The sequence below is a fragment of the Sapajus apella genome, unplaced genomic scaffold, assembly GCF_009761245.1.
Source record: "Sapajus apella isolate SASKATOON/1434 unplaced genomic scaffold, GSC_monkey_1.0 scaffold8, whole genome shotgun sequence".
NCBI lineage: Eukaryota > Metazoa > Chordata > Mammalia > Primates > Cebidae > Sapajus > Sapajus apella.
The window spans coordinates 3,943,470-3,970,979 of record NW_022436948.1 but is presented as its reverse complement, the minus strand read 5'-3'; the positions used below and the strand labels follow the sequence as shown (position 1 = coordinate 3,970,979).

The 27,510-nt window shown below is 51.7% G+C and overlaps 1 protein-coding gene across 2 annotated transcripts; it reads right to left on the bottom strand.

Moving 5' to 3' along the window:
- Window positions 1–1,807: 1,807 nt before the first annotated feature.
- On the bottom strand, window positions 1,808–27,510 carry TMPRSS3 (transmembrane serine protease 3). Of its 2 annotated transcripts, none has more exons than XM_032276797.1 (13): window positions 27,362–27,510; window positions 26,746–26,890; window positions 20,483–20,593; window positions 19,495–19,611; window positions 18,966–19,089; window positions 15,599–15,724; window positions 14,039–14,082; window positions 13,112–13,277; window positions 12,120–12,289; window positions 10,255–10,350; window positions 6,724–6,869; window positions 5,968–6,120; window positions 1,808–2,701 (listed from the first exon to the last, which is right to left on the bottom strand). In XM_032276797.1, the coding sequence occupies exons 2-13, from the start codon at window positions 26,837–26,839 to the stop codon at window positions 2,684–2,686; spliced, it is 1,365 nt and encodes a 454-aa protein (XP_032132688.1). In that variant the 5' UTR covers window positions 26,840–26,890; window positions 27,362–27,510; the 3' UTR covers window positions 1,808–2,683. The 2 variants fall into 2 exon arrangements, with proteins under 2 accessions (XP_032132688.1, XP_032132689.1); XM_032276798.1 differs by having other exon boundaries at window positions 6,724–6,866; window positions 27,362–27,478.

Here is a 27,510-nt window from a genome sequence, read left to right as displayed (position 1 = left end):
CAGGTTCAAGCGATTCTCCTGCCTCAGTCTCCCAAATAGCTGAGACAACAGGTGCGCACCCCCACGCTCGGCTAATTTTCGTATATTTTAGTAGAGACGAGGTTTCACCATGTTGGCCAGAATGGTCTTCATCTCTTTACCTTGTGATCTGCCCACCGCGGACTCCCAAAGTGCTGGGATTACAGGCGTGAGCCACCGCGCCCGGCCACCACTTTTGTCATTCGACTTGCTGCTAGAAGTTTGTGCAAAAGCAGACAGCCAAAATGGTCTCTCCCAGCAACAATCCCCCTTCGTCCTCCTAACAATCCTAAGATTTGGCTAAGACAGGTTACGAAGGGGGACTCTAGAAAAGGGGTCTTAAGGAGAATGCCTGATTTGCCTGATCACTCTGGGTGCAAGGCCTGGACCCCCAGACTTCCTGTTCCACCCCGGGTTCACTCCCCATGCTCTCGGGTGGCACTGCCTCCCTCTTGGGCCCTCCTCACCACTCGAGAACCACTGAGGCATCTCCCAAAGGCACACAGGCGGCTGTCCTTGGAAAGCGTGGCCACGGTCAGTGCTGCTCAGCAGTGCTCCAGGGTGTCGCCTGGCATGTTAGATGCATGACTTCATTTTTAAACACGTTGGAGGAGATCTAAGAATGTCTCTCTCAGACTGCTGTCCCTCGTTTGTATCCTCACATACTTTCTTCAGCGGGAGAGGAAGGGGTGGCTGTGTTCTCTCAAGCTGAGAGCTGAAGGCAGCCAGGCTCCCCATGAGACACTCATCTTTAGTGCACGTGGCAGAGAATGTTTGAAGCCCACTCATCTGTCCGTTATGTTCTATTTTTAAATTTTGGCTTTATTAAGGGATGGAACGTTTAGAAAGCTCCTTTGCAAGTCTACCCTTCATCTTTTTTCAGTTTTCCACATAGGAGACTGTGCAAAAACATTTCCCAAGACCAATGAAAGCAGCAAGTTCGTTTCTGAGGCCTGGACCTCCATGGGCCTGATCTTTCCTGCCTTGGCCTGCACTGAGAATGGCGTGATGAAGAAGCTGGATGTGGCTGGAGAAACGGGGTGTACGCATTCTCAAATGCGTTATGACAATTACATGGCTCTAAAAACTATTTTCCATTTAAAATTTTCAGAAGAATTAGTGCTCAGCAAACAGCAAAGCTCCAAATTACACAGAAGAAAATGGATAGAGCAGAAAGGAGGAGGAGATACGTCCACAGTTAGTGAGAGGCTTCGAGACTCCTTCACAGCAAGGGACACGGACAGAACTACTAGACATAAAATCAGCAAGGATCTAGAAGATCTGAACTGATTAACCAATAGCATTTCATCGATATTTATAGGACATTCCACCCAACAGTAACAGAATACACATTTTTCTAAGCATCCACGTAAATCCACGAGGATAGAGCACATATATCCCAGGCTCCTGGTGAAGACAGTGATTGGGAAGTGGCCACAGCACATGTGAAGGGAACCGCAGATCTCAGCAACTCCTGTGACCCTCCGGCCATCGCTCACACCCTCCGGCCCCTGCTCACACCCTCCGGCCAGGTCTCACAGCCTCCAGCCACCGCTCACTCCCTCTGACCCCCCACCCCCGCTCACTCCCACTACTATGCCTAGTCTTGCTCTGCTTCTGAGTGCTGTGTATGATATGAGCTGATGCTAACCTGCTGAGCACTCATTCCAGCAGAAGAATGCCACGTCCACAATGCGCACAGGACAGATGACAGTAATGGAGCCCCTGGAATTCAGTGTATGATTTCCATCCACATGACCAGTCGCATCCACTCAGACACGCCAGACAGTGAGGAAAGAAAACAGATGTTCTTTGGAATCAAGGGGCAATAACACATCAAGCACCAAATGCTACAAAGAAGTGATGAAAATATGCCTTAAATGAGTCATTCCCAGATTAAGTTCCCCACGTGTGAAAATGAGTCTTGGAAGTAGAAAGGGTGGGTTTGGTTCTGGTCCTAGGGGTAAAAACACGCAGGCAGCTCCACCTGCAGTGACCATGCTGCGGCGGTTCTGGTGGGCGCATCTTTACTGAGTGGCTGTTGGAGACTTTGCACGTGAAGTCACTTAACTGCTTATCTCGTCAGGAATTTTTCAGGAGCCCTAGAGAGAAAACCAAATGGACGGTGGGGAAGGCCACACGTGTGAGCTGCTGCTGCTTTTGTTCTCAGCGAAGATCAGAAAGGACCTCGAGGCTAGGCGCAGCGGCTCACACCTGTAAGCCAGCACTGTGAGAGGCGAGGGAGCCAGATCATTTGAGGTCAGGAGTTCGAGACCAGCCTGGACAACATGGTGAAACCCTGTCTCTACTAAAAATACAAAAATTAGCTGGGCATGTTGGCACACGCCTGTGATCGCATCTACTTGGGAAGCTAAGGCAGAAGAATCGCTTGAACCCGGAGGCAGAGGCAGCAGTGAGCAGAGATTGCACCACTGCACTCCAGCCTGGGTGACAGATCGAGGCTCCAATTCAGAAAAACAAAAAGGAAGGAGCTGGAGGGTTGTGCTGGAATCAGACGAAGGGTGCCTGTTTCAGGTCGGCTGCTGGTGCTGGAATGCAGAGCTCCGAGGGCATTTGCTCATGTGCAAGTTTCCACATGGGATCCAGGGGAGGACCAGGCTGTCTTCATCACCGTAGGAACTCAGGTGGCTACTTGGGTCCCTCTTCAGGTTTTTAGGTCCCTCTAAAAATGAAAACAAAGATGTTACTGTTTTTAGCACGTCTGGCCATCTGTCCAACATTGTGACGGAGCAGGCACCTGCATTCTGCCCTACAGGGATGGTGGGGCTGTTCTCCATGGTGAAGACAAGGTTGGCCGCCTCCTGGGGCTGCCATTCTGAGCAGATCCTGGGCAGGGATGAAAAGGTCTGACCAGCAATACACCAGCAATACATTTCTGCCTGCAACAGCCCATCACTTCCACAGGAACCTTCCAAACCTTGGCGTTGTGTTCCTAAGTTCTGGTTTGAGTCAGAACAATTTCGTTTTAAGCCCCAACTAGATAGAGGAAAGTGCTGGATGAAAATGAAGATGAGGCTGGGCGCAGTGGCTCATGCCTGCAATCCCAGCACTTTGGGAAGCTGAGGCAGGTGGATCACGAGGTCAAGAGATTAAGACCATCCTGGCCAGCATGGTGAAATTCTGTCTCTACTAAAAATACAACAGTTAGCTAGGTGTGGTGGTGTGCACCTGTAGCTCCAGCTGCTCAGGAGACTGAGGCAGGAGGATCGCCTGAACCCGGGAGGTGGAGGTTGCAGTTAGCTGAGATATTGCCATTGCACTCCAGCCTGGCAACAGAGCAAGACTGTGTCTCAAAAGGAGGGAAGGAAGGAAGGAAGGGAGGAAGGGAGGGAGGGAGGCAGGGAGGGAGGGAGGGAGGCAGGGAGGGAAAAGAAAAAAACATGAAGATGAGGCAGTGGGCATGCCACCAACTAGCAGACGGGACACTTCCCCACAAGACAGTGAGCTCTTGGAAGGTCCCCGCATTGACATTCCTCACAATGGAACAACTGAAATGCACAGCAGGCCCGCTGGAAACCCTCCCGAGAAAGGAAGCGTCTTCTGGGTCTGCCTTAGGAAGTCTGAAAAGAGACTTGGGAAAGGGCACGTCTGAGGCCGCGGCATCTCACGCAGGTGCTGGCGTGTGGAGGCAGCAGGTGTTCTGCAGGGAGCAGGGGCTCCAGGCACGGCGGGAGCCAGCCAGCATCACAGTCAAACTCCTGCACCCCAGCTTCGCCGCAACAGGGGAATCTACCTCCAACCCACTCCCAGGGTTTCTCAGAGTGCCCTGAAGCCCCCGTGCAACAAAATCATCAGGATCTTCACTCCAGACCTCCCAATCAGACTCCTGAGAAACAACCTGCAATCTTCACAGTTAACAAAGGGGCCTATGCACCCCTAAGTTTGAGATCTGTTGATTCTGCAGTGTAGTCACTCTGGGGCCACGTGGGGGTCTGATGTGACTCTCGCTCTGCCCTTGTTAGCGGGGGGCCTCATGCAGGTCACCTCCCCTGTAGTGTAGGGAGGGTCCCAGGCTCTGCTGCCCAGGGCAGGGCTGACAGGGGAGAGCTGAGGCAGCCCTTCTTTGGCACTGTTGTGAGCTGGCTCCCCAGACTGATTTTAAACCTTTGTCTCCAGCTCACCCAGGACAGCTGAAGACATGGGAGGGGGCTTTGCTGCCTTGCACCTTCAGTGTCTTAAGGGGGACTTTTAGGGTCACCAGCTCGGTGCTCAGCCCCATGAGCACCTCCATGCACTGCAGACCCAGTGCAGAGGACTGGCTTCTCCTTTCCTGCCCTCGGCACTCTGTGCCCACAGGCCCATGTGCACCCCAGGCTCCCACAGCACCCTGAACAGTGAGGAGGTCTCCATTCAGCTGTCCATCCTGGTCCTTTCTACATGTGGGCAAGCTGAGCTGAGCTTTCTACTAAAGGGCATTGCAGGCCACTCCGTGCCCAGTACGGGGCCAAGCTGCCTCTCCCAGCAAGGGGAGCAGAGCAGGCAGTTTCCACCCAGCCGAGCACCACATCTCAAGGGTTGGGGGTCGGCTTGGGGCTGCAGGGCATCAGTGCTGGAGGTGAAACTAGGCCACGCCTCAGTCCCAGGCCTCACCGTGTGCTGTGGGCACCAGTTCGTAGTTTCTCATTTAAAGCACAAAATCTATGACAGCAAAATAGGAATCGGCGGCTGAGGCACATTCAGCATTTGATGTCCTCTCTTGGTCAACTGTCTCCAATTAAAGCCGCTTTTTTAAAAGGTCTTTGAGCCTTAGAGACAGAAAGCTGACTGGTGGGTGCCGGAGGCTGCGGAGAAGAGTGGAGTTGGGGGTGACCGCCTGCTTCGAGGGGCCCACCCCATGTGTCTGGGGAGATGAGAATGCTGGGAACCAGCAGAGACGGCAGCCGCACTGGCCTGGGAATGGGCTGAATGCCACAGGGCTGTTCACTTAGGTTAGATAAGTTTCACCTCAATTAGGGAAAAAAAACGTACTCACTTTGACATCATTGATAGTTCTTGGAAACTACAACTTTAAGCAAAATGATATATAATGAAACCAAATTTTTTCCCCATCAACTTTATAACAAAATTGCATTGCCAGCAAGGACGCTGCTGGAGGGCCTGTGCGCGCGCTTCTCCCAAAGCCGCAGGTCCCAGGATCCCACTGGCCACATTCCGTGAGAGCCTCCTGTGTTTCAAACCATCCAAGGACTGGGTGAGACTTCATCTGAGATGAAGCTAGCAGATGTCTGCCTAGCAGCCACATGAGGAAGGCACTGTGCCCACCTCCAGCAGGCAGCCGCCAGGTTCCCAGCGAGGCCCTGAGGCTCTTTCTTGCTCTTCCACCGTCTCAGGGTTCCCCTCCCTGCCCGGGTCCTGCCAAGTCAGCCTTGCTGCCCAGTGCCGCCCTGCAGGTCACTCCTACTTCCTTCCACCCCTCCCCCTCAAGACCCCCCACCACCACACCACCACCAATGCAGAACTCACAAAGCCCCTCCTGACAGGACACGCTGCCTCTCATCCCTGGCTCCCAGTGAGGTTCCAGCTCCTCAGTGGGCAGGAAGGGTCCTCTCTGGCACTGACTCAGCCCCCACCCCTGCCCCCTCCCACTCTCTCCCTGCTCTGGCACACAAGGACACACTGGCCCATCCCCATCCCAGCAGGGGCTCCTTCTTGCCGCCTCCTCTTTTCCTTTCCGTGTGGTGAGGTTCCTTCCTCCCGGCCCCAGCTCCTCTGTGTGCCAGGCTGCACCTGCCAGAGCTGCCCAAGACTAGCTGTGATCTCTGTTCTCAGCCCATGAGTCTGACACCCTGGAGCCACCAAATCACTGCTTCGGAATTGACAACCACTCGGACATTCCCTGGTTCTTTATAGCAAGACCAGGTTGCATTTAATGGACCCTAGAGGTCAAATGCCAGGAATGAGGTGAGCTGGGAAGGGCGCTGCACCCACCTCCATCTGCTCATGGATCCAGTCCAGGAAGGAGGTGATGCGGGTGTAGACCCCAGGCTTGTTCACCTCGGCACAGCCAATGCCAAAGCTGGTTGCTCCCACCAACTTCCACAGCCTCCTCTCTTGACATACCAGGGGCCCCCCACTGTCCCCCTGGGTGACAGAAAAGAAGCAAAGGTCAGGGGACAGGCACTGCCCTGCAGGCTGCTTGCTGTGGGAGTGGGACCCTCATGATTTCACAATGGACGACCCAGGTTACAGAAGGGACACACCGGCCCTTCCAGGCATGGCATCCCCCAGAGAGGGGTCCCTCAGCCCCTTTGGGGTGCTGCCTCCAGCTGTGTGTCCCTTCCAGAATGCAGACACTGACCCTGTTAAGGCCAAGGGCAGCTGGAGAGGGAGGGTCCACCTGGCCAGGGCCTTTAGCTGACCTGTGATCCACCTGGTAGAATAGAAGTCCCACCCACTGTAGCTTTCGGAGGGCCAGATTCACCAGTTCCCTGCCACCTTCCTCCTCTGCGGTCCCCGACAAAGTCAGAATTGGAGACCCCTCCCACCACCCAGCACCCACACAGAGCCAGATCACTGGGTAAACACAGGCCTGGTGGCCAGGAAAAGGAGTGATATCTTGAGCAAATTTCTTCTCCACACCCTGTAAATTTACTTTTTGCTCGGTCACAGGGAAACGCTAGCAACGGCCTGTCCCAAGGGCTGGGTCACCCTGCCATGGCCTCACCCACCGCCATGGCCCCGTACCTGGCAGCTGTCCACGCCGCCCTTCAGGTAGCCCGCACAGAGCATGGAGGGGGAGATGATGCCGCCATACACGTCCCTGCGGTTGCAGATCTTGTTGGAAATCAAAGGGACGGCCGCGTGGTTGAGGACAGGGGAGGCGTCGCCTGCTTCAAAGCAAGTGAGGGAATGTGTGTGAGAAGGAAGCCTGGCTCGTGTGTGCTGGGACCAGGGGATGAGGGAACGAGGACAAGGGGGGCGCCATCTGATGAGATGCAACAGGGCCCTGCAAGTGGGCCGGGCAGACCCCGCTGTCTCTAAGCGCGCCAAGCCCAGAGTTTGCCACCTGTGTGCAACTGCAAGGGCTACTCTGCTTCAAGGCAGGGCCACTGACTCTTCTTAAGTGTCCAAAGGGAGGAGAAGGGGGTGACAGTGGCCAAGGCACCTCCCCAGGGCACCAGCCCCATCAGCCATCAGAATACCCCAGGTTATGGGAGGGAAACTGAGGCTCATGAAGGTTGCACACTCAGTGTCTTTGTGAACTCCGGGGTACTCAGCAGACAAATGACCCCCAAAGACATTCTCACCCCAATCCCCAGAACCTATGACTGTGTCACCTTACAGGGCAAATGGGACATTGCAAGTGCAGTGAGGGATAGGCCTTGAGCAGGGAGAGGATCTGGAGTAGGGAGTGGACCCAAGGAAGTCACAGGGGTCCTCGGAGGAGCTGGAGGAGGAGTTGTGACCACAGAGCAGGGACCAGAGTCAGAGAGAGATTCACAGATGTGGCGCTGCTGACCTGGAAGACCAAGGACAGCACAAGACAAGCCGGAAAAGGCAGGGGACAGGCTCCCCAAGGTCTCCAGGAGGAGCCAGCCCGGTCCACACTTGACACCGCCGCCCTGAGACTGAGTTTGGACCTGTGACCTTCCTAACTATGAGATGATACCTTTGTGTCATTTTAAGCCACAACTTTGGGGTCATTTGTTGCAACAGCCACAGGAGACTTAATACACCTGCAGTGGGCCAGGTGCACCCACAACACTGAAACGCACCCCAACACCAAAGGGCACCCTGACACCAAAGGGAGGGACCCCCTCCGACTTAGCTGCTTTGTGACCCGGGCATCTTGACGTTTTCTAGACTCAATATGGCAGACCTCCGTTCCTCACAGAGGTCTCAGCAGGTGGCGTGAGGGCCTGCTCTCCTCAGCACTGGGACCTCACACGTGCTGTGAGTGAGTCCACAGAGGCCCCACCCCTCCAGCTGTGTCCTCGCAGCGGGGTCTGCCTGCACGGCTGAGGGAGAACCTGTTCATTCCTGCTCATCCCACAGAGATTCCATGGAGACAACAAAACGTCACAATGACGGCCCCTGAGGGGCTGCTCTAGGAGCACACGGTATCACAAGACACTCAGCTTTGTGCCCAGAATGCAGCGAAACAGCTCAACGCATGGTGGGAGAAGATTCCAACACAGGCTGGGTTGTCGTGTCAGGAGAGGGGCTGGTTGGACCTTTCGTGTTGGACAGAGCAGATTGACAGCGAGAAGCGAATCTGCAGAGGGATGGAGAATCTCCTGGGAGGATGAAGCTGTTGCTCAGCCCCCTCTTCAGAGCCCAGTGTGACGGGCTGCGTGGTCCTGAATGAGAGGTCCTGGATAAGGAGGGAAGGGGACCGTGGCCTGGTCTCCCAGCTCCCACCTCACACGAGGGGTACTGGTCCTGATGAAGGGCCCTGCCAGCCATGCTGGGACAGAGCTGGGCCACGTGGGTGGGTTGGAAACTAGAGAATTGTGAGTACCCTTAACCAGGTGGGCAGCACCACCAGCAGGCAGGGAGTACGCAGTCCCCGCAGACCCAAAGCATCCAGGTCAGCCCCTGGTGCCTTCAGCAGGGGGTGGGCTCAAGTAATTGGGGTACAGAGGAAAATCCTGAACTTCCTGTTGGGCTGAACGGTGGGCCCCTCCAAAATATGCCTTCCTGCCACTATGGAGCCCAAACTTATTTGGAATAGGGTCTTTGCAGATGTAATTGAGGTAAGGATCTCAAGATGAGATCTCTCTGAGTTTAGGGCGGACCCTAAATCCAACGACTGATGTCCTTATAAGACACGGGAGAGGGAAATTTGAGATACAGAGACAGAGGGACAAAGCCACAGAGGATGGAAACTGGGACTGGAGATCCATCTACAAGCCCCATAACACCAGGGCAGCTTCAGCCACCAGAACCCAAAGGAAAGGCATTGGAACCTCCAGGAAGGCCACCCTGCAGGCACCTCGATTGGGTGTGACAATAAATCTCAATAAATCTCCATGGATTTTGTTTTTTAAAGGCAAAGTCTCACTCTGTCACCAGGATGGAGTATGGAGTCATGATCACGGCTCACTGCAGCTTAGAATTCCTGGGCTCAAGCAATCCTCCCACCCCAGCCTCCTGAGTAGCTAGGACCACCATGCCAGGCTAATGTTTGTTTGTTTGTTTGTTTTGAGATGGAATCTCACTCCGTCACCAAGGCTGGAGTGGAGTGCCATGATCTCGGCTCACTGGAAACTCTGCCTCCTGGGTTCAAGTGATTCTCTAGCCTCAGTCTCCTGAGTAGCTGGGATTACAGGTGTGCGCCACCGTGCCTGATTAAATTTTGTATTTTTAGTGGAGACAGGGTTTCACCATGTTGGCCAGGCTGGTCTCAAACTCCTGGGCTCAAGCAATCCTCCTCCTTGGCCTCCCAAAGTGCTGGGATTACAGGTGCATGCCACCATGCCTGGCTAATTTTTGCATTTTTTTATGGAGACAGTGTCTCTCTATGTTGCCCAGGCTGGTCTCAAACTAATGGCCTCAAGGGATACCATGGACTCGGCCTCCCAAAATGCTGGGACAACAGATGTGAGCCACTTCACCTGGCCAATTTCCATAATTTTAAGCCACCCAGACTGTGATAATTTGTTACAGCAGCCACAGGAAATGAATCTTCTTCCTACTAACAAAGAAAGCGCTGGCTGGAAAACCTTAGCCTTGTGACCAGCTCTGTGCCCACACTTAGGATAGGGCGTCCCAGGCTTCCTCTGCACGGTCTGTGGCTACTGCCACCCCTGCTGCCCTTGTTGTCACAGCAATCCCATCTGCTGCTTCTTCCACTTGCTCCTTGCAGGATGAAAGAACACATCTTCCAAAGTCCCACAAGGCAACTGGTCTTCACAAACACGAATCTTTGAGTTCTGAATGAAGCCTGGGAGGGTTGCCTAGGTGGACTCTGTATGTTCCCCGTGAAAGCCAGGGGTCCGGACAGGGGAAGAGAAACACCTGCTGTGTTTAAGAAGGTCTAGCTCTCTCCTGAGAAGGTCTGAGGTGTGACATTGTCCCCATAACCATGGAACTGTGCCTCCTGACCCACAGCTCCCTGGCTGACTGTGTTTTCTGAGCAGCTGACACACACTCCCTGGCTAGGGTATCTGGGAGGCCCATGGGAACATCACACTGGGATGCTGGAGGAGCCCTCTCCGCAGCCCACTGGGTCCTGGGCTCCTGGGCTCAGAATCTTGGCTCCAGCCCACTGACCTCCATCCTCTGTGGCCCCCCATCCTGATGTCCAGCACACTTTTCCATCGGGGAAGTTCTCTTCAGAGTTGGGCAGGCACACAGGCTGGATCATCTCTGTTTAAAAGGAAACAATAGTTCTTAACGCCATTGAGGCCAGAGTCCGAGAAAGCAATTCATCTCATCAGTGCTTATGCCTCTGCGGAGCACAGACTATCTCCCAAGGGAAGGTCAAGCCCTTGATTACTAGAAAGCGATCAGCTCACAGCAGGAGCCCCTCACCCCATCCACCACACCCAGAGCACTTAAAACTGGGAACCAGCCCTCCCCGTGGCAGTGGAAGGGGGTCTAGATCAGGATCAGCACATTTCTTCTGGAAAGGGCTGAATACTCAACGCTTTAGGCTTTGGGAGCCGTGCGGTCTCTACAGCCACCACTGGAACATGAACACAGCCCCACGCACCCACATAGGCGTGGCTGCATCCAGTGAAACGTCTATTTGCCAAAACCTGACCCTCAGGCCACACGGGCCCACTCCTGGTCTAGATCACAGTGTGTGCACTGCTTGTAGAACATGGCTCCACGAATATTCCTATGGTCCCTGAGACGTCTGGAGGTGGCGGGTTTGCCTGTGTGTAGGGCTGGGTCCTGCTGGCCTCGCCCAAAGCCAGAGCGCCCTGCATGGATCCCAGGCTTTCGTGCGAACACACCCTGAGGTTCCCTCACCTTTTCTGTGCAGAACGGTAATAAAGAGGTAGAGAAGGAACACAAGAACTCACTTTAATTTCTGTCAAAGCACAAGTGCTGGCACCTCATTTTCTGTAACCAAATATCGTTAATAATAGTTGGCAAACTGGCCTGGCCACAGCCTTTCTCCTACTCTGGAAATGTTTGTTTCCAGGAATTACGTGTCCATGTGATGGATGCAGTATTGACTCTGCCAGGTAGAGCCTGTGGCTGCTCTCGGACCGGGATTCTGCTCCAGTGAGAGGGAATTCACCCATTTATTATGCTACCCCTGCTTTCTTGGGAAGGAAAAGGGCTTTGATTTATTTGGGAATAGGCTTCCAGTTCTTTGTTTGTGTCTACCGATGTTTGAAAGTTTTGTCAGGTGTGGCTTTTCTGGCATTTTTGTAATGTCCAGAGGGCAGGGCCTGACTTTTTCAAGAAACAGGGTCTTTAGGAGCTGCTGGTTGGGAGAGAACTTTCCTGTACTTCCGGGGGCTGAGGGTGCCCAGTGTCTTTCAGCCTGTAGAGAGATGAAAGGACACCGCCACACCAGCTGACCAGCCTGGGAGGTCTGCCCCTCAGCTGAGAGGGCCCCTGGCAGGTGGGTGGCACTGGCTGAGGTGACCCCTCCACAATGGGCACCTGGACAGAGAAGTGCTCTTTGTCATGACAGCTGGGTGACTCTCTTCCGCCACCTAGAGGCCCCAGGTGGCCTGGCCTTGAGAAGCTCTTCCTGCCTCCAGGTGGCTCCAACAGGAAGAAGGTGTCACCAGACAAATCACACAGCCCACGAAGGCACTAAAATAGTTATCATTGGAACTACAGCCCACCAATCTATCGTTCTGTATCCCAGGATCTACAAACCACACTGAAACAGGGTAACGTTGAAAATGTTGGTAGAGTCAACAAGTCTGCAAACAGGAGAGCCAGGATACAATTGAAAATCAATTAACATGCCAAGAACTAGAAACATCACAACTTTCATGAGAAAAGATAGTTAACCGATGCCGACACCAACATGAATCAGGAGTTGGAATAATTAACTAATGTCTGACACGGATCGTAAAGCAGCCATCGTAAGAATGCTTAAACAAGCAATTGCAAATCCTCCTGAAACAAATGAAGCACAGCAGCCCCACACAGAGACCCAGACGTACCGTTGAACGTGAGCGGCCCAGCCAGCTTCATGAGGGCGATGTCATGGCCCAGCCTCTTTGGCTTGTACTTGCTGTGGTAGACAATCTTCTCCACCAAGTGGGACGGGGCGGGACTGTCCAGCAGGACAACTAGACCCACCTGGATGGTCCATGACTTGGGGAGGTACAGGCTGAAATGAGAAGAGCACGAGGTGAAGTGCAGGAAAAACCCAACCACTGAACTCATCGACCTCAGGTGTCCTGAAAACCTAGGAAGATGGTGACAGAGGTTATCAGGCAAGAGGTGGTCCCATCCTATGTTTACAGCATAAACAAGTACAGGTTCTTGTTTGTGCTGTACATGCAACTGCAGTGCCATGCCCTGCAGAAACACAGACCCACAGCCCCTGTGCTTCCCAGACAGGCCTCACTCTCAGCACCTCCGAAGTCTTCTTGGCATTTGAGGGCAGAGCTCAACTTGGCTCACTGCAAGGAGTCTATTGGGCCCATTCTTCATCAAACAGCAACAAAATAGGGGGTAAAAATTACCTGAGAACCATTGTGTTTGGAAGGCTTTTCTTTAGCTTTCCTGCACTCTAAGATCCTGAGATTTTAAGAAAAAAGACCCGGAGCCCGGCCCCCAACATGTACCCTCTAGCCTACCTCGCCAGCATCTCACCCTATCTCTGCCATAACATGGTCCTCCAGAATCAGCTATCAGAAGGTCTAGGTCCTTTAATTTTTGTAGTTTTCCTCCAGCACAAGAGCTTCCTCCCTCCTCTGTCTGCCCTTTCTGTAGAAGCTACAATCCTCAAAACAAGCTCAGGGTCACCAGTCACCGATAGCGATGGGGCCACCGTGAGGCTGGAGGCACCTCTCCAGCTGGACGTTACTTGGGGGTTGGACTCTCTGCCTTCCCTCTGGAGCCCCTGCCCTCCACCCAAAGCAGCTCGCCTCACCCGACATGACCAGGGCATGAACAGGGGTCTGGGAAGATGGTCAGCAGCACTCACTCGTAAACACAGTGTGCAGCGGTGACAATCCACAGGGGCGTGATGACAGAGCCCCCGCACAGGTGGTAGCCCTGGAACTGAAGGCTGGCCTGCCAGGGCCACTGTGAGAGCGAGGACATGTTTCCACCCACGATGCGTGCACTGTAGCCCCTTCTACGACCGCAGGCTAGGAGGGAAACAGGGCTGGTGGGTCCACCCTGCAGACATCTCTGGGGGACATGGTGTCACTACCATGCACCTGCTCCTGTCTTCCCACCCTCACTGCCCCACTCCCAAAGCTCACAGCAGTTCTACGACAAGTGCTGTAGGAGGGGGCTCAGCGGGGGAGGTGGTCAGGCTCTTGGGGAGACCTGAGGATGGTGGGTGCTGTGGGGGATGTGGTGGGAGAAGCACGTGCCTTGCTTGGTCAGTGCCCGGCATTGGCAGCGCCACCCCCCTCCTGTCCCCTGGTGATGACAATACCCTGGGATGTCAGGAGCAGGCCGGAACCTTCTGCAGCCCCCTCTCACTGACACGGGTGCACGCACCTCCCTGACTGCTCTGGACCCCACCCCTGCTGTGTGGACACTCCCCTCTGCCAGGAATGAGGGGCCCTGCCCCGGGCCTGGAGTAGGCACTGTGCAGGTGTAAGGAGGAAGTGGGACTGAGTCAGGGACTCAAGGCTCTACAGAGTGATGGGACACCGTGGACCTTGGTCCTATCTGCAGCTAATGAGTCCCTCCGTCTGCCTCCCCCACCTAACGGGTGAGGCTGGCAGGTGAGGACACTGCTCCCCTTCTCCAGCAGGTAGGGGTACACAGGCTTCCCGCCTGGCACCAGGGAGGAAGGGACACAGAGCAGCATGGGGAGAGAGGACTCTGAGGGCAGGGAGATGGGGCTCGGTGTGTGCTTGCTTCCCCTGGAGCCCTGCCTTTCTAGAACTCTTACCTGTGCACTGCAAGGTAACCACGTGGCCAGAGGCACAGCCCTCCCTAAAGTGGAGAAAAAGTAGGCTCCGTGAACAATGCTCAGGTCTGTGAAAGGAACACTTTCAAAAACTTAATCTTAGGGTAACAGAAAAATAAATTCTATTTCCCCCTCTCTTGAATATAGATTACAATTTTAGTCTATGTTAAAAAAAAATGAGGATGAGGTCACATGATTCATTCTAAAACACTCAACTAACAGTGAAGTATTGTGTATGCAATGGGCCGTTCTGTATTTCTAAGCTTTAGATAGCTAATGATAAAGGATGTGTAAGGAGATCTATTCTATCACGCTGTCATTGCATGGTGACTCAGCCCAATGTTCTCCACCTCCTGGCCCCTGGGGACACAAGAGTGCCCAAAGGATAGCGTGGCAAGCCCTCCAGGACTCCTTGTAGCCTGGGTTCACACACCTGGCAGAGGGCTCCTTCCCCAGAGCAGCAGTGTGACTGCCCCAGACCTGACACTCCTACCCCCACCCCACACACAGGGGGAGACCAGGGTGTGTGCTTTTCTCATAGTGAAGGGAAAGCGATCCCAAAATCTCTGTAATGTTCTGTCTTTTGAGCCCCCGCTCATCATGCAAGAGAAAGCTAATGTCACCAGACTGAGGATTCAGCACCCAAGACATGAGCTGTCCCGCCCACCGCATGTGGGTCCTGCGTGCTTATTCATCCCCGACGTACAGGCCAACGAGCTTATTCCCGGAGCAGGAGGCACATCTTGGAGTTTGGGCCAAGATGTCAGGAAGAGACTATGGAATTGGATTCAGACCGCTTGGCTGTATCTGCTACGGACCATCTAACCTGGGGCAAGGCAGGTGGTCCCTGTAAATTTCAGGTACCTGACTGTTTTTTAAGGACACCTGGTTTTACCTTCCCCATGAGTTGTTGGGGAAAACATGTAAAATAAATAATGAATGCTGAAATACTTCGTAAACAAAGAAGGATACATTTCTATCTGAATTTCTGTTTTTTTCTTTTCCCTTCCTTCCTTCCTCTTTTCCTGTCCCCCTCCCTCTCTTCCTTCCTTCCTCTTTTCCTGTCCTCTCCCTCTCTTCCTTCCTTCCTCTTTTCCTGTCCCCTCCCTCTCTTCATTCCTTCCTATTTTCCTGTCCTCTCCCTCTCTTCCTTCCTTCCTCTTTTCCTGTCCCCTCCCTCTCTTCCTTCCTTCCTCTTTTCCTCCCACCCCCCCTTCTTGTTTGCCTGCTTTCATTCCCCAGACACACCCAGCGTGCCCGTTACGTGACAAGCTAACCCTACCTTGGTCACACGCACCACACAGTCACCCTTCTGCTCTGTTTCCTTCTCTTTCTTTGCTGGGCCATACTTGCCCAGCTGGGACCAGGTTCTCGCACCCCAACCTGGTGTATCCCCCAGTCTAACCAAGGTGGACCCCTCCCACTGGCCATCTGAGATGACACACTTATGCCTCTTAAGTCCTTGTGGAGCTGAGCACAGCGTCACAAATCCAGCAGGTGTCTCGAGGCCCATGCAGACGACAGCATCGCCTGACCACCTACCGCACAAACACCGAGTGGTGTAACGCCGTCACCTTGTCATCTGGCAAGAGGTGATTGATGGACACAAACTCCTCCTGGAACTGCTCCTCCAGCGAGCTCACTCTGAGGTTATCTGAACTTACATAGCTGCAAGCACATCAGAAACACAGACCTGACGTGTTAAATTTACCCTTTGAAGCATCCAACCCATGTGTGAGTCACAATACTACAGGGATTGTACATGGGGGGTGTCATTTTGTTCCCCCAAACCCATCGAAGGCTTCCTTTTTCCAAGAGAATGAAGTTCACTCACCCTGGCAAGGCATTCATTCCAGGTCTCCTGTGTCCTGGGATGACCCCCGCTTCTTGCCTGCACCCAGCATCCCCATCCACCCACCCTGGGTTGCAGCCACACGGATGAATGACCACCTCCTGATGTCCTTGAATGGGTCACACCCTTTACACACTTAGCTGAAATGCCCTTTGCTTGGCTTGAAGCAAGTCCTGAGTGGAGCTGAGCACAGAACTAAGCCCAGTATTGTCAGGGGGCAGCAAAGCAGGGACACCAAGTCCCCAAGAACAATGAGTTGGAGAAACAGGAGAGATGCCCCTCATCTGCCCAGGACCAGCATGGGTCCCCACCGGAAAGAGATGAACACGTACAAGAAAGTGATTCCGTGAACATCAGAGCCCAGCTCATGTTTAAAGTGCCAGGACAAGGGTCTTCTGGAGAACAATGGTGAAAGTGGTGCAACTTTTTTTTTTTTAATCAAATGTTTAGAAAGTCACAAGATGGAAAATGGTGAATAAACAGCCATGTTCCCCTTTCTTTGTGAAAACACAGTGCAGAAGGCTTGCTTTCGTGGTGAGCATGCCAGCTTACCCACAGGATTCATCAGCTTACCGTAAATGCTATGGGGATGTGTATGTGAAATACAAAGTTCAGTCGACTTGGAGTTTTGAGGAAAATGTAATCAAGGCAGTAGGCACCCTTCCAAGGATTGCTCAATGCACTGATACCACGGGCACTGGCGTGAAAGGGCGGATTGTTGCTGGGATGGCCTGGTCCCGGTGCCAGTGGCAGGGCTTGTGCCAGGCAAGAAGACCCCAGTGCTGCAATTGGAGCCCCATAAACTGTTCAAGTCTCAAAGTGCTAACAATGGCAACCGCAGCCCCATGCTCCGCCAGCGTGCTGTCGCGCACCAAGTTCTTCACCCTCACGGGGTCATCGGAACTTACCACGCCCCTCAAGGCAGGTGCTATTACCATCCCTGCTTTCTAAGGAAGGAAACTGAGGCAGGAGCTGTGTGTGGAACTTGCCTGAGTCTACACTGGGATGTGAACCCAAGCAATCTGGCTTGACAGTCCATCCTTCCTTCTTTCTTTCCTTCCTTCCTTCCCTACTTCCTTCTTTCCTGCTTTCTTTCCTTTCTTCCTTCCCTCCCTCCTTCCTTCCTTCCTTCCTTCCTTCCTTCCTTCCTTCCTTCCTTCCCTCCTTCCTTCCTTCCCTCCCTCCTTCCTTCCTTCCTTCCTTCCCTTCTTCCTTCCTTCCCTCCTTCCTTCTTTCCTTTCCTCCTTCCTTTCTTCCCTCCCTCCTTCCTTCCTTTCCTCCTTCCTTCCTTCCCTCCCTCCTTCCTTCCTTCCTTCCCTCCTTCCTTCCTTCCCTCCTTCCTTCCTTCCTTTCCTCCTTCCTTCCTTCCCTCCTCCCTTCCTTTTCTTTCTTTCCTTCTTTCTTTCTGAATCACAGATATCTGACATAGGATTAGTAGAGCAGAGAATATTAAAGAAGGATTTTCAAAGAGAATTTTAAAAAATTAACAGAACAAAACGCAGAAAGAAATCTTAGAAACTGAAGCAATGGCTAGGGAACGAAAGCACAAGCCTGTAGAGAAGAAAGCGGACAATGCTGTGTGAGAGACAGGGGAGATGGCATTCCCTGGACTTCCTCGCAGAGGGAGAACCTTAAGTGTAAGAAGGAATGTTTCAGCAAACAGACTGGGGTGGAAGACAGACAGGAAGGCTGCACCACCGTGAGGTGGCCTCTAACTGATCCCTGGGACAGCTGGGGCCCCTGACTTGGGTCTGCTGGTTGGGAAGGGAGCGGGATTGAGCTGAGTTTTTCTGCATGACAGAGCAGAGAGGCCTTGGGGTTTGCTCAGAGAGAGGAGTGGCCCTCCAGGACAGAGAAGGAATGCAGAGAGAAGAGAAAAGGAGGCCCCCCATGCCCCCCACCCAATGAGTCAGAGGAAGAGGCTCAGCAGGGAAGAGAAATACCCAATGGGAAAGCTCCAAGGTATGTGCAGTGTGTGTGTGTGTGTGTGTACCTCTTCTCAGCTGTGTGCAGTGTGTGTGCAGTGTGTGTGTGCAGTGTGTGTACCTCTTCTCAGCTGTGTGCAGTGTGTATGTGTGTGTACAGTGTGTGTATACCTCTTCCTCCTTGTCTCTGAGGAGTAATACTTAATTCCTAAAGGCGTTAGCGTGGATGATTTTTGCTGTTCTCATTGAACTTGCATGGCAGCTCATTTCTGAATCTCAGCTGGTGTGGAGGGAGAAGGAGGCAGACCTCAGGGCTAGAGTCTGGAGGGTAATTTGGCGTCACCGGCTTTGGAGAAAGAGAGCCGAGAATACGATGCATAGACTTTGAAAGTTGAGTCTCTGTGGGGGCCTCAGGCAGCGTGGCTTTAGTACCCCATCTTCCTGAGTACAACGCAGAATGTGCCTGCCTGCTCTGAACACGGAGAATCCGGAGCAAAGGAGAGTAAGGAAGACTCCAGCGGAAGCTGTGGAGGTCAGAAGGAAGGACCGGGGAGAGAAGGAGGCCCAGGCCTGGGCCAAAACAGTGTCATCCCAATGCAAACAGTCACGTAGGCAACACCAAACACTAACAAGTGCAGTCAACTGCTATGGCTCTTTGTTCTACATGTTGCTAAACAACCGTTTTGAATGACTGTGTCTTCACTACACTCCTGACTTTGAACAGTTGGTTCTGTGGGGTTCTTGGCAAAGTGTGCAGGGACACTGCTGTGACCACCAGGACCAGGCGGGAAAGTGTCCAGGAGTCTCCTCCAGGAGCTGCAGGCTGAGGAGCTGAAGCACTTGTTTTTGACTCTGAGGCTTTTTACTGCATGTTTGCATCTGAGGTCCTGGCCTGGCCCCCAGAACCCCAAACACGCCATTTCCCAGGCACCTCAAGCAGGTCACTTAGCCTGGCTGGCCTTGGCTTGCCTTCCTGCTAAGTGAGGATAGTACTGGGCATCCCCAGGTGGCTGTGAGGATGGGATGTGAGAGCGGGAAAGCGCCGAGGCTGCCCAGCTGAACGGTCATTGCCTTTCTTCGCTGTTATCCTCTCTGTGTTTTGCCCGTGGGTTGGAAATGCTCTTTAACTTACCTTGGGAAACCCAGCTGGGCACAGGCAACATTTGCATAGTGACCCTTCCAGTCATCAGAGCACATGGTCTTCCACGAAGCAGCTGTGAACACCTGGAGCACGGCATTCTGGCCGCTCACCCGGACTGGCCGACGCGCAGGGAGAAAGGCTCATTAGTGGTCAGTGGAACCCTGAACCACAGGCAGGGGCTTCTCCACAGCCAGCTCAAACCCCTCCCCTGCCGAATCTGACCCACTCCTTGTCCCTGGACTTTCTCACAGAGGGGGCACATTAAGGGTAAGAAGGCTCCCCGTTACAGAGCAGTGACCCTGGACCCCTGAGACTTCTCGGTGGTCTCATTGCTTGTGTGGTGCCTGGAAGGCCCTCCCTGACCCCCAGTACAACATGTCTTTGGGCAAATGTCAGTTCAATCCCCACTGAGGACATGACCTAAAAATGGCAGTGACTTGGACCCATTTCACAGACGGGAAGGGTCAGGGTTGGCCTCTGCTGCTTCCTTCCACTTCCCCGGGAAGAGCCATGACCTTACCACAGCGGTACTCGTCCTCCCCGTCTTTGCAATCTGAGACTCCATCACATCGAGCTGTCAGCTCAATACACTTAAAGGATGAGCGGCACCTGTACTTGCCCGAGCAGTCGAAGTGGACTGGGAAAAGGGAGGAAGGCAGGGAATAACCAACAGCTCCTTCAGTGTGCAGCACTAACAACTGTCCACCTGCCACACAGCGCGGAGCCGGCCAGCAAAATGATAAAACCTGTATTGAAATCGCCTCCCTGTTTCCCAAAGCCTAGTTTCTGTTTTGAATTCCAAGGGGTGGGGCTGCTGTGCCCCACTTTGTCTCACTAAGTGGCCTGGCCAGGAAACCACAGTGCGAGGTGAATTTAGACTCTGGAGGGCTCAAGGTCAAGAGAGAAACTGCATGGCTGGGGGCCGACCTGCTGAGCCGGCCGAGCAAGGAGTCCTGACTGAGAACTCCTTCATCTCCCTGGTTTCTCTTACCCTGGGGGGAAGGCAAATGAGCTTCGGACCACACAGTGGGGCAGGTGGCAAATTCAGCTGACCTGTGATTCAGTTATTTGAAACAAAAATTGTTCCCTATTAGAGACCCTCCATCCAAATGACCCACTTTCTCAAAAGCCACATGCACCTTATTATAAAAACAGCTGGTGCGCCTGCCTCGCATGAATGGGCCCCTTTGTCTTCTCCCCACTGCTCCGGTCAGCACCTCCTTCCCACCTTCGGGATTCTATTTCATCAGCTGCCTTTGGCCGCTCCTAACCGGGCAGGTTCCTTGGTGACAAAGTCATGAGCACGGCCAGCAGCCCTTGCTGTGCCCCAGACTGGCTTTACATCCAAGCAGGCAAATAAAACTTCAAGTCAGCAAACGAAAAGGATGTTTGCCTCCAGTAATTAAGGCTGGGCAGCAGCAAAATGCCAGAATGAGTGGGGGCGCTCATGAAAGTTTAACTGCTTGGCTAGGTATTGGAGAGCCTACTAAATAATGAATTGTACTCACTGCCCAGACCAATGGCCAGTGCTAATATCAGTGCGATGATCCCAATGACGATGATTGGAAAAAACTTCAATGGCAGCAGTGACAGGATCTGTGCTGCAACGGCATCTGCATCTGAAAACCAGAAGGAAGAGGAAGAGCAGAAGGCCACAGAGCTTCACTTGGGGTGGCGTGAAACTCACAAATCTAGAAGAGCAGAAGGCCACAGAGCTTCACTTGGGGTGGCGTGAAACTCACAAATCTAGCTATCCATTCCCCTTCCCCTCTTTGCAGAGAAGCCTCAGCCCAATGAAAGGTGCCTTAATTGGCCGGGCGCGGTGGCTCACGCCTGTAATCCCAGCACTTTGGGAGGCCGAGGCGGGTGGATCACGAGGTCAAGAGATCGAGACCATCCTGGTCAACAAGGTGAAACCCCGTCTCTACTAAAAATACAAAAAATTAGCTGGGCATGGTGGTGCATGCCTGTAATCCCAGCTACTCAGGAGGCTGAGGCAGGAGAATTGCCTGAACCCAGGAGGCAGAGGTTGCGGTGAGCCGAGATTGCGCCATTGCACTCCAGCCTGGGTAACAAGAGCGAAACTCCGTCTCAAAGAAAAAAAAAAAGAAAGGTGCCTTAATTAGAGAAAGGGCCACCTGCCGAGGGACACGTTCCCTAGAAGTTCAGTCCTACCTGCTCCACCTTCGACCCAGTCCTTCCATGGGGACTGCAGGGATGGTGCTACGGGTTGAATAGGATCCCCAGAAAGACTTTTACTACCTCTGAATGGCATCTTATTTGGAGATGAACTGGAGGGTGTCTACAGAGCCATCTAGTTAAAATGAGGTCATTAGGGTGGGCCCTAATCCAACATGACTGTTGTCCTTAAAAAATGGGAAATTGGCCAGGCACAGTGGCTCACACCTGTAATCCTAGCACTTTGGGAGGCTCAGGCAGGTGGATCACATGAGGTCAGGAGTTCAAGACCAGCCTGGCCAACATGGTGAAACCCCGTCTCTACTAAAAATACAAAAACTAGCTGGATGTGGTGGTGGGCACCTGTAATCCCTGCTACTTGGGAGGCTGAGGCAGGAGAATCGCTTGAACTCAGGAAGCGAACGTTGCAGTGAGATGAGATAGCACCACTGCACTCCAGCCTGGGTGGCAAGAGCAAAACTCTGTCTCCAAAAAGCAAAAAGGGGAAATCAGGACACAGGGACAAACATGCGTGGAGGGAAGAAGATGGGAGGAGACACAGGCAGAAGTCAGCCTCATGAAGATGAAGGCAGAGATGGAGCAATGCATCTACACACCAAGAAATGCAAAAGATTATTGGGAGACCGCCAGGAGCTACAAAGAGGCAGGGCAGGGTGCCCTGCAGGTTTAAGAGGGAGCATGGCCTCGACGACACCTTGCAATTCGGACTTCTGACCTCCAGAACTGAGACAATAAGTTCCTGTTGTTTTAGGTCACCCAGTTTTGGGGTCTTTGTTTCAGCAGCCCTAGGACACTAATACAGAGGGGCAGTTCCCCCTCAGAGGAGGGTATGAAACTGGCACGGGGACTTGCAGTCCAGAGGTAGTGCTGGGGTCTGCCAGAGGGGATGCAAGGACATGATGTTAATTTTGGTTTGCTTGTTTAAATTTTTTCTTAGAGAGATGGGAGTCTCACTACGTTGCCCGGGCTGGTCTCAAACTCCTGGGCTCAAGCGATTCTTCCCACTCAGCCTTCCAAAGTACTGGGATTCTAGTTGCGAGCCATCATGTCCAGCCAAGGACAGGATGTTGATACACCATACTCCACAGTTGTTGTGCACAGAAACACTGACAGCTTTCATTCCAGATCATCTCTTCAAGGATGTGTGTAGAGCAAACATCCTTGGAATATAGAAATAGCATCTCCCTCCAGAGCATGTGGCAGGTTTGTTTACTGTCCAGTTTCACAAATACAATGTCTTCCTCCAGAGCAAAATTTGCACAGGCCTGCTTGCAGCCCGTTATAAAGATTAGGGTTTCCTTAACTCTAGGATGTGCAGCAGCAATGCAAGCTGCCTGCACGTGCAGTGTACACATGGGCTGCTCCGCATGCCTCTGTGGGACTGAGAACGCAAAGGCAACCACCCAGCACAATCAGGACGCTTGTGCCTCTTGCTGCACTGTGAGGAATAGCGTCCCTTGTCTCTGACCCAGGAGTCTTGTGTCTTCGGAAGCACCCATGAAACTGTGGCAAACTAAATTTTAGCTTGCAGGTTGGGTGAAATCTCAGGCCCTTCACAGTTCTTGCCTTGAGAACCAGGCCCATCTGGTGGAAACAATGTATAGGCAGTGTCCAGATGCCTGCCCAGAAGAATGTCTCTCTGGGTAGCAGGAAATTTCCCACTAGCACTCTTTCCTCCAGGGCAGAGCAGGCCATTTCACAAAAATTGCTTTGTCAATCCTGAAAACACATCTGTGCCCAAGTCACCTCTGTTAAAAATTAGGAAAGTTGGAATCCAGAAAGGGGAGGGAAGCCTGCCCAGGGTGGCACAATTGCCCAGGACGAGACTAAGCACCCGCCTCGCTTCTCCTAGTCTTGGACATGTTGAACCAAAAGCTCTCTCATGGAACAGCTAAGAAGATCTTTCCCTGCCTGTCCATGGAGACTCACAACTTCACCCTCTGGCAATAAGGGGTATGATTATGAAATGATCAATATCAGCAGAGGTTGCCTAAGAAATGAGAATTTGAAGACAAAAATGGTGAAAAGACACAGAATGCGAGGAGAAAAGAGTGTGCAGAGGAGAGGGTGAGTGAGAGGTGGAGGAAGAGAAGGGGCACAGGAGGTGCACACCACAGACACGGAGGCTGTGAGGAACTCAGAGGGTTGGAGGACGAGAGACAGGCAAGCTCTGTGTTTTAGGCCTGGACAAGCTCAGCAGTTTGTTGAGGCTGCATTCTCCATTCCTAGAACACCAGGAGGTACACAGTAGTCCTTGGTGAAAATGTGCTAGATGACAGGCCGGGCACAGTGGCTCATGCCAGTGATCCCATCTCTTTGGGAGGCAGAGGCAGGCAGATCACCTGAGGTCCAGAGTTCAAGACCAGCCTGACCAACATAGAGAGACCCCATGCCTACTGAAAATACAAAGTTAGCTAGGTGTGGTGGCACACACCTGTAGTCCCACCTACTCAGGAGGCGGAGGCAGGAGAATAGCTTGAACCTGGGAAGTGGAGGTTGCAGTGAGCAGAGATCATGCCACCACACTCCAGCCTGGGCAACAGAGCAAGACTTCTAGCCTGGGCAACAGAACGAGACTTGGTCTCAAAAACAATAACATAACACGCACACACACACACACACACACACACACACACAAAGACAATACATAAGTGAATGAACATGGCTGTGTTCTAATAAAAATTCGTTTTTAAAAATCTAGGTGAGTGAATGAATGACATCATGATAATGAAGTTGCTTTAACTCAGGATCTGAGACCAAGTGCTTTCAGGACAGCCTATCTGTGGTCTTGAGTTGGCGGAACGGATTCTCTCTCCACCCTCACACCTCCATCCCCAGCAAACTAACAATTCTTCCTATGAGGATGCCCACCCTCCATCTTACACTTAGAAATCTGCAGGAACCCCAGGCATGACCTTTTCGCATTCCAGCTGCTCTGTATCTAAGTTAGATTTAGAAAATAACCCCAAATTGTAAAATCACAGATTGACATGTAATAGAAATTTTGTATTTGTTTCCGTTTGCCCTACTCCTCTGCCAGGCTGCCCTTTGGGCACTGTAGGGGCCCCACGCCTCCCCTGTGCTTGGTCCTTGAGGGCATACCTGGAAAACACAGTGAAATGTACAGCATTTCTCCAAAGAAGGGATGCAAATGGCACACAAGTATGGAAAAGCTTTAGACTTCTTGACCAGCCTGACCAACATGGTAAAACCCCATCTCTACTAAAATCATAAAAATTAGCTGGGTGTAGTGGTGCGCGCCTATGATCCCAGCTACTTTGGGATGCCAAGGCAGGTAGATCACTCGAGGTCTGGAGTTCAAGACCAGCGTGGCCAATATGGTGAAACCCCATCTCTACTAAAAATACCAAAATTAACCAGGCGTGGTGGTGGGTGCCTGCAGTCTCAGCTACTTGGGAGGCTGAGGCAGGAGAATCACTTGAACCCGGAGGCAAAGGTTGCAGTGAGCCGAGATTGTGCCACTGCACTCCAGCCCTGCGACACAGCGAGATTCCGTCTCAAAGAAAAAAAAATAAAAAAGCTTTTGACTTCTTGAGAAATGAAAACAAAGTAAATTAGACATAATTACATACCAACTTCACAATGATTCAACTGAAGTGAAAGGAAATGGACCCCCACCTACAGTCCATAGGGGTATAAATTACGTAAACTTCCCAACTATATAAACTTAGAAACCAGAAAGCTCAAACACAGATGAAAGTTTTGACCTAGCAGTTCCACTTCTAGGAATTTATCCTAAAATGTCACCATAGATGTATGCAAATATCGACCCCCAAGGACACTTATAATATTGATGCACAGGAAACAGACCAAATGATCCACAAAACAGAACAGTTGAAATCAGAAATGATGTACACATATACTAGAATACCTATAGGAGGACAAGATGGTATAGAAAGGGGGTCGGCGAGCTTTTTCTGTAAAGGACCGGATAGTAAACACAGCAATTTAAACTTTATGGGCCATGCCATCTGTCCCAACAACCCCACTCTGCTTTATGACATGAAAGCAGCCACAGTATGTGAACAAATGAATGTGTCTGTGTTACAATAAAACTTTATTTATAAAGGCAGGGGGTGGGCCAGATTTCACCCAGCAGCCATAGTTTGTCAATATCTAGAAAATATTTAATTATTTAATGCCATAGAAAGATAAAGATGATATTGTTAATTTTTTAAAAAGCTTCAAAATATTATAAATAGTACACGGTACTTCCAAGAGGAAATACAGATCTACAGATAGAAGGCAAGAAATCCAATCATGAATTGCTAGCAGGATTATCTCTTAGTAACGGTGCCATTGTGGGTGATTTTTTAAAATCTTTTTGCTGAACTGTATTTTCTGAATTGTTCTAATGAACAATATGTTGGTCTGTTTACAAGGAAACGTTTTTGTTCCTCATGATTGCTAAGAATTAGTCACAGCAAAATCATCAAAAAATAAGAGAAAGGAATATTATAGTGCTATCAATATTCATATTATTTAAATTATATTAGGAACAACTGCAGGTCAAATGATGACCAAATGGCTATGTAAATTGCATATCTACTTGATCGAATATTGTGATTCCACAAGATTTATAAAAACCTTTTACAGAAAAAACCCACCTGCCTATATCTGCACCGTGCACAAAACCACACTTAGAGGCAAAAGCAGGAAGGGACTGAATGTGGACATAAAAACCAGGGGAGTTTTGGGGGGGTCGGTGATTGCAAGACTTTTCTTTCATCGACACTTATGCTAATTTTGAGCCATATTTTTAAATAGTGTGCCTTTTCAGTTACTTGAAACCTCTTCTCCCACCTCTCATCCTTTCCAAACCTCCTCCAAGCCAATTGTCCAGGTGCTTTAAAAGGAGTCCATAGGGTGGCCCCCACTCCTGCTTTCTGGAAACTCAGGCAGAGCTTCTGTGGTTCCTCCCCAGCACCAACAGGTCAGGATTCTGCCTGCATTCAAGCCCCAACTTCCACAACCAGCAAGCCCACAGCTCCCTCTGACCAGTCCTGACCGTCTCCCGTCAAAAAGATCCTAGCTGTACAGGCTGCTAGAGAGTCCAGTGTTTTGCCAAGCATTTGTGACTCATTTATGAAACAAGATTTTTCCTCCTCTGCTAGGAGCCACTCTGTCATCTGCTTCTGGATTTTAATCTAGGCCTCTCATATCTTTGGTGACATCCAGTGTGTCCTAAGTTTTTGGAAGGATGAGTGGTCACTGCTTCTCAGGACTTCCTGGAGGGCTCAGAGATTTCCTGGCCAGGATCTGACCTCCTTCAGGATTGACAGTGCAATTGCGGAAGCCCAATCTCTGAAAATCTCCAACAAGAGAAGAAAACACCTATCTCCAGGGAGTGAGCAAGTGGCTTAACCAAACAATTCCCTCTTCAGTGCCCCTTCTCCCCGAGATTCTGCAGGTCTAGGGAAGTGCAGGTGTCCAGCCTGTGGATGTCAGAACAGCTGCGGAGATATTTCCCCTACAGGGACACTCAGCTACACTGGTCATCTCCATGGGGGTATGGGCAGAAATCACAAGGTCCCCACCTGGGTCTACCTACCTGGTGCAACAGGACTTATTTTCAAATCATCAAGGCCAAAAAGCGATCGGAATGAGAACGGGGCTTCGGCGGCAGGCGGATCGTTTTCCCCCATGGTGACTATTTCAGGACCTCTGACATCCGGCTCCACCTCCACCTCCACCTCCTTAGCGGAGGAAGAACAGAAAACATTTATTAGTCTATTTATGGTTGTAGCATCAGGTGCATCTTGGTCACACGGTAAATCTTTGAAATTCGACAGTCCACACAAAACACATTCAGTATGGATTAATCAGAAACACTCGTCTGGTGAGAATACATTTTGTCTGAGCCACGGCAGATAACAGAAAAGCTTCTAGAGTTAGCAAAGAAAGTATGAACTTAATTCCGCTAAGACAATGACTTTCCCGGTGTCTGTCCAAACAATCTTCAAACTGATTGCGTAGCATATCTTTAGAGAGATTCCCTTTCACCACTTAGAAGTTCCCGACCATATTGTTATTCTTCAGAAGATAAATTACTCTCAATGACCTTTCCGTCGCTTTTTTGCAATTGTTTTCACCTGTCCCACATAAACGCAATTCTTACCTGCACGTGTGGAACACCTACCAAAAGCATAAGAAGTTTCGATACTCACATAATACCCGAGTCCCAGAAACGTAGATGGCACCCGGGAAGGGATAGCTGGCCACGATATTAGCAGCTTCCCATAAACTCAGCCCTTTCCTGCTCACACGAGCATGACCTAATTAAGAGTGAAAGTATCCAAGCTGCCCGGTGCCCAGT

What these genes read in the sequence shown, in the direction of transcription:
- TMPRSS3 (XM_032276797.1), bottom strand. Translation starts at nt 26,839, where the DNA reads ATGGGGGAAAACGATCCGCCTGCCGCCGAAGCCCCGTTCTCATTCCGA. An exon ending in AATAAGTCCTGTTGCACCAG is followed by an intron (nt 20,594 to 26,745) that starts GTAGGTAGACCC and finishes TCTGGTTTTCAG; the next exon opens with ATGCAGATGCCGTTGCAGCA. An exon ending in GCTGCACACTGTGTTTACGA is followed by an intron (nt 12,290 to 13,111) that starts GTGAGTGCTGCT and finishes TTCTCATTTCAG; the next exon opens with CCTGTACCTCCCCAAGTCAT.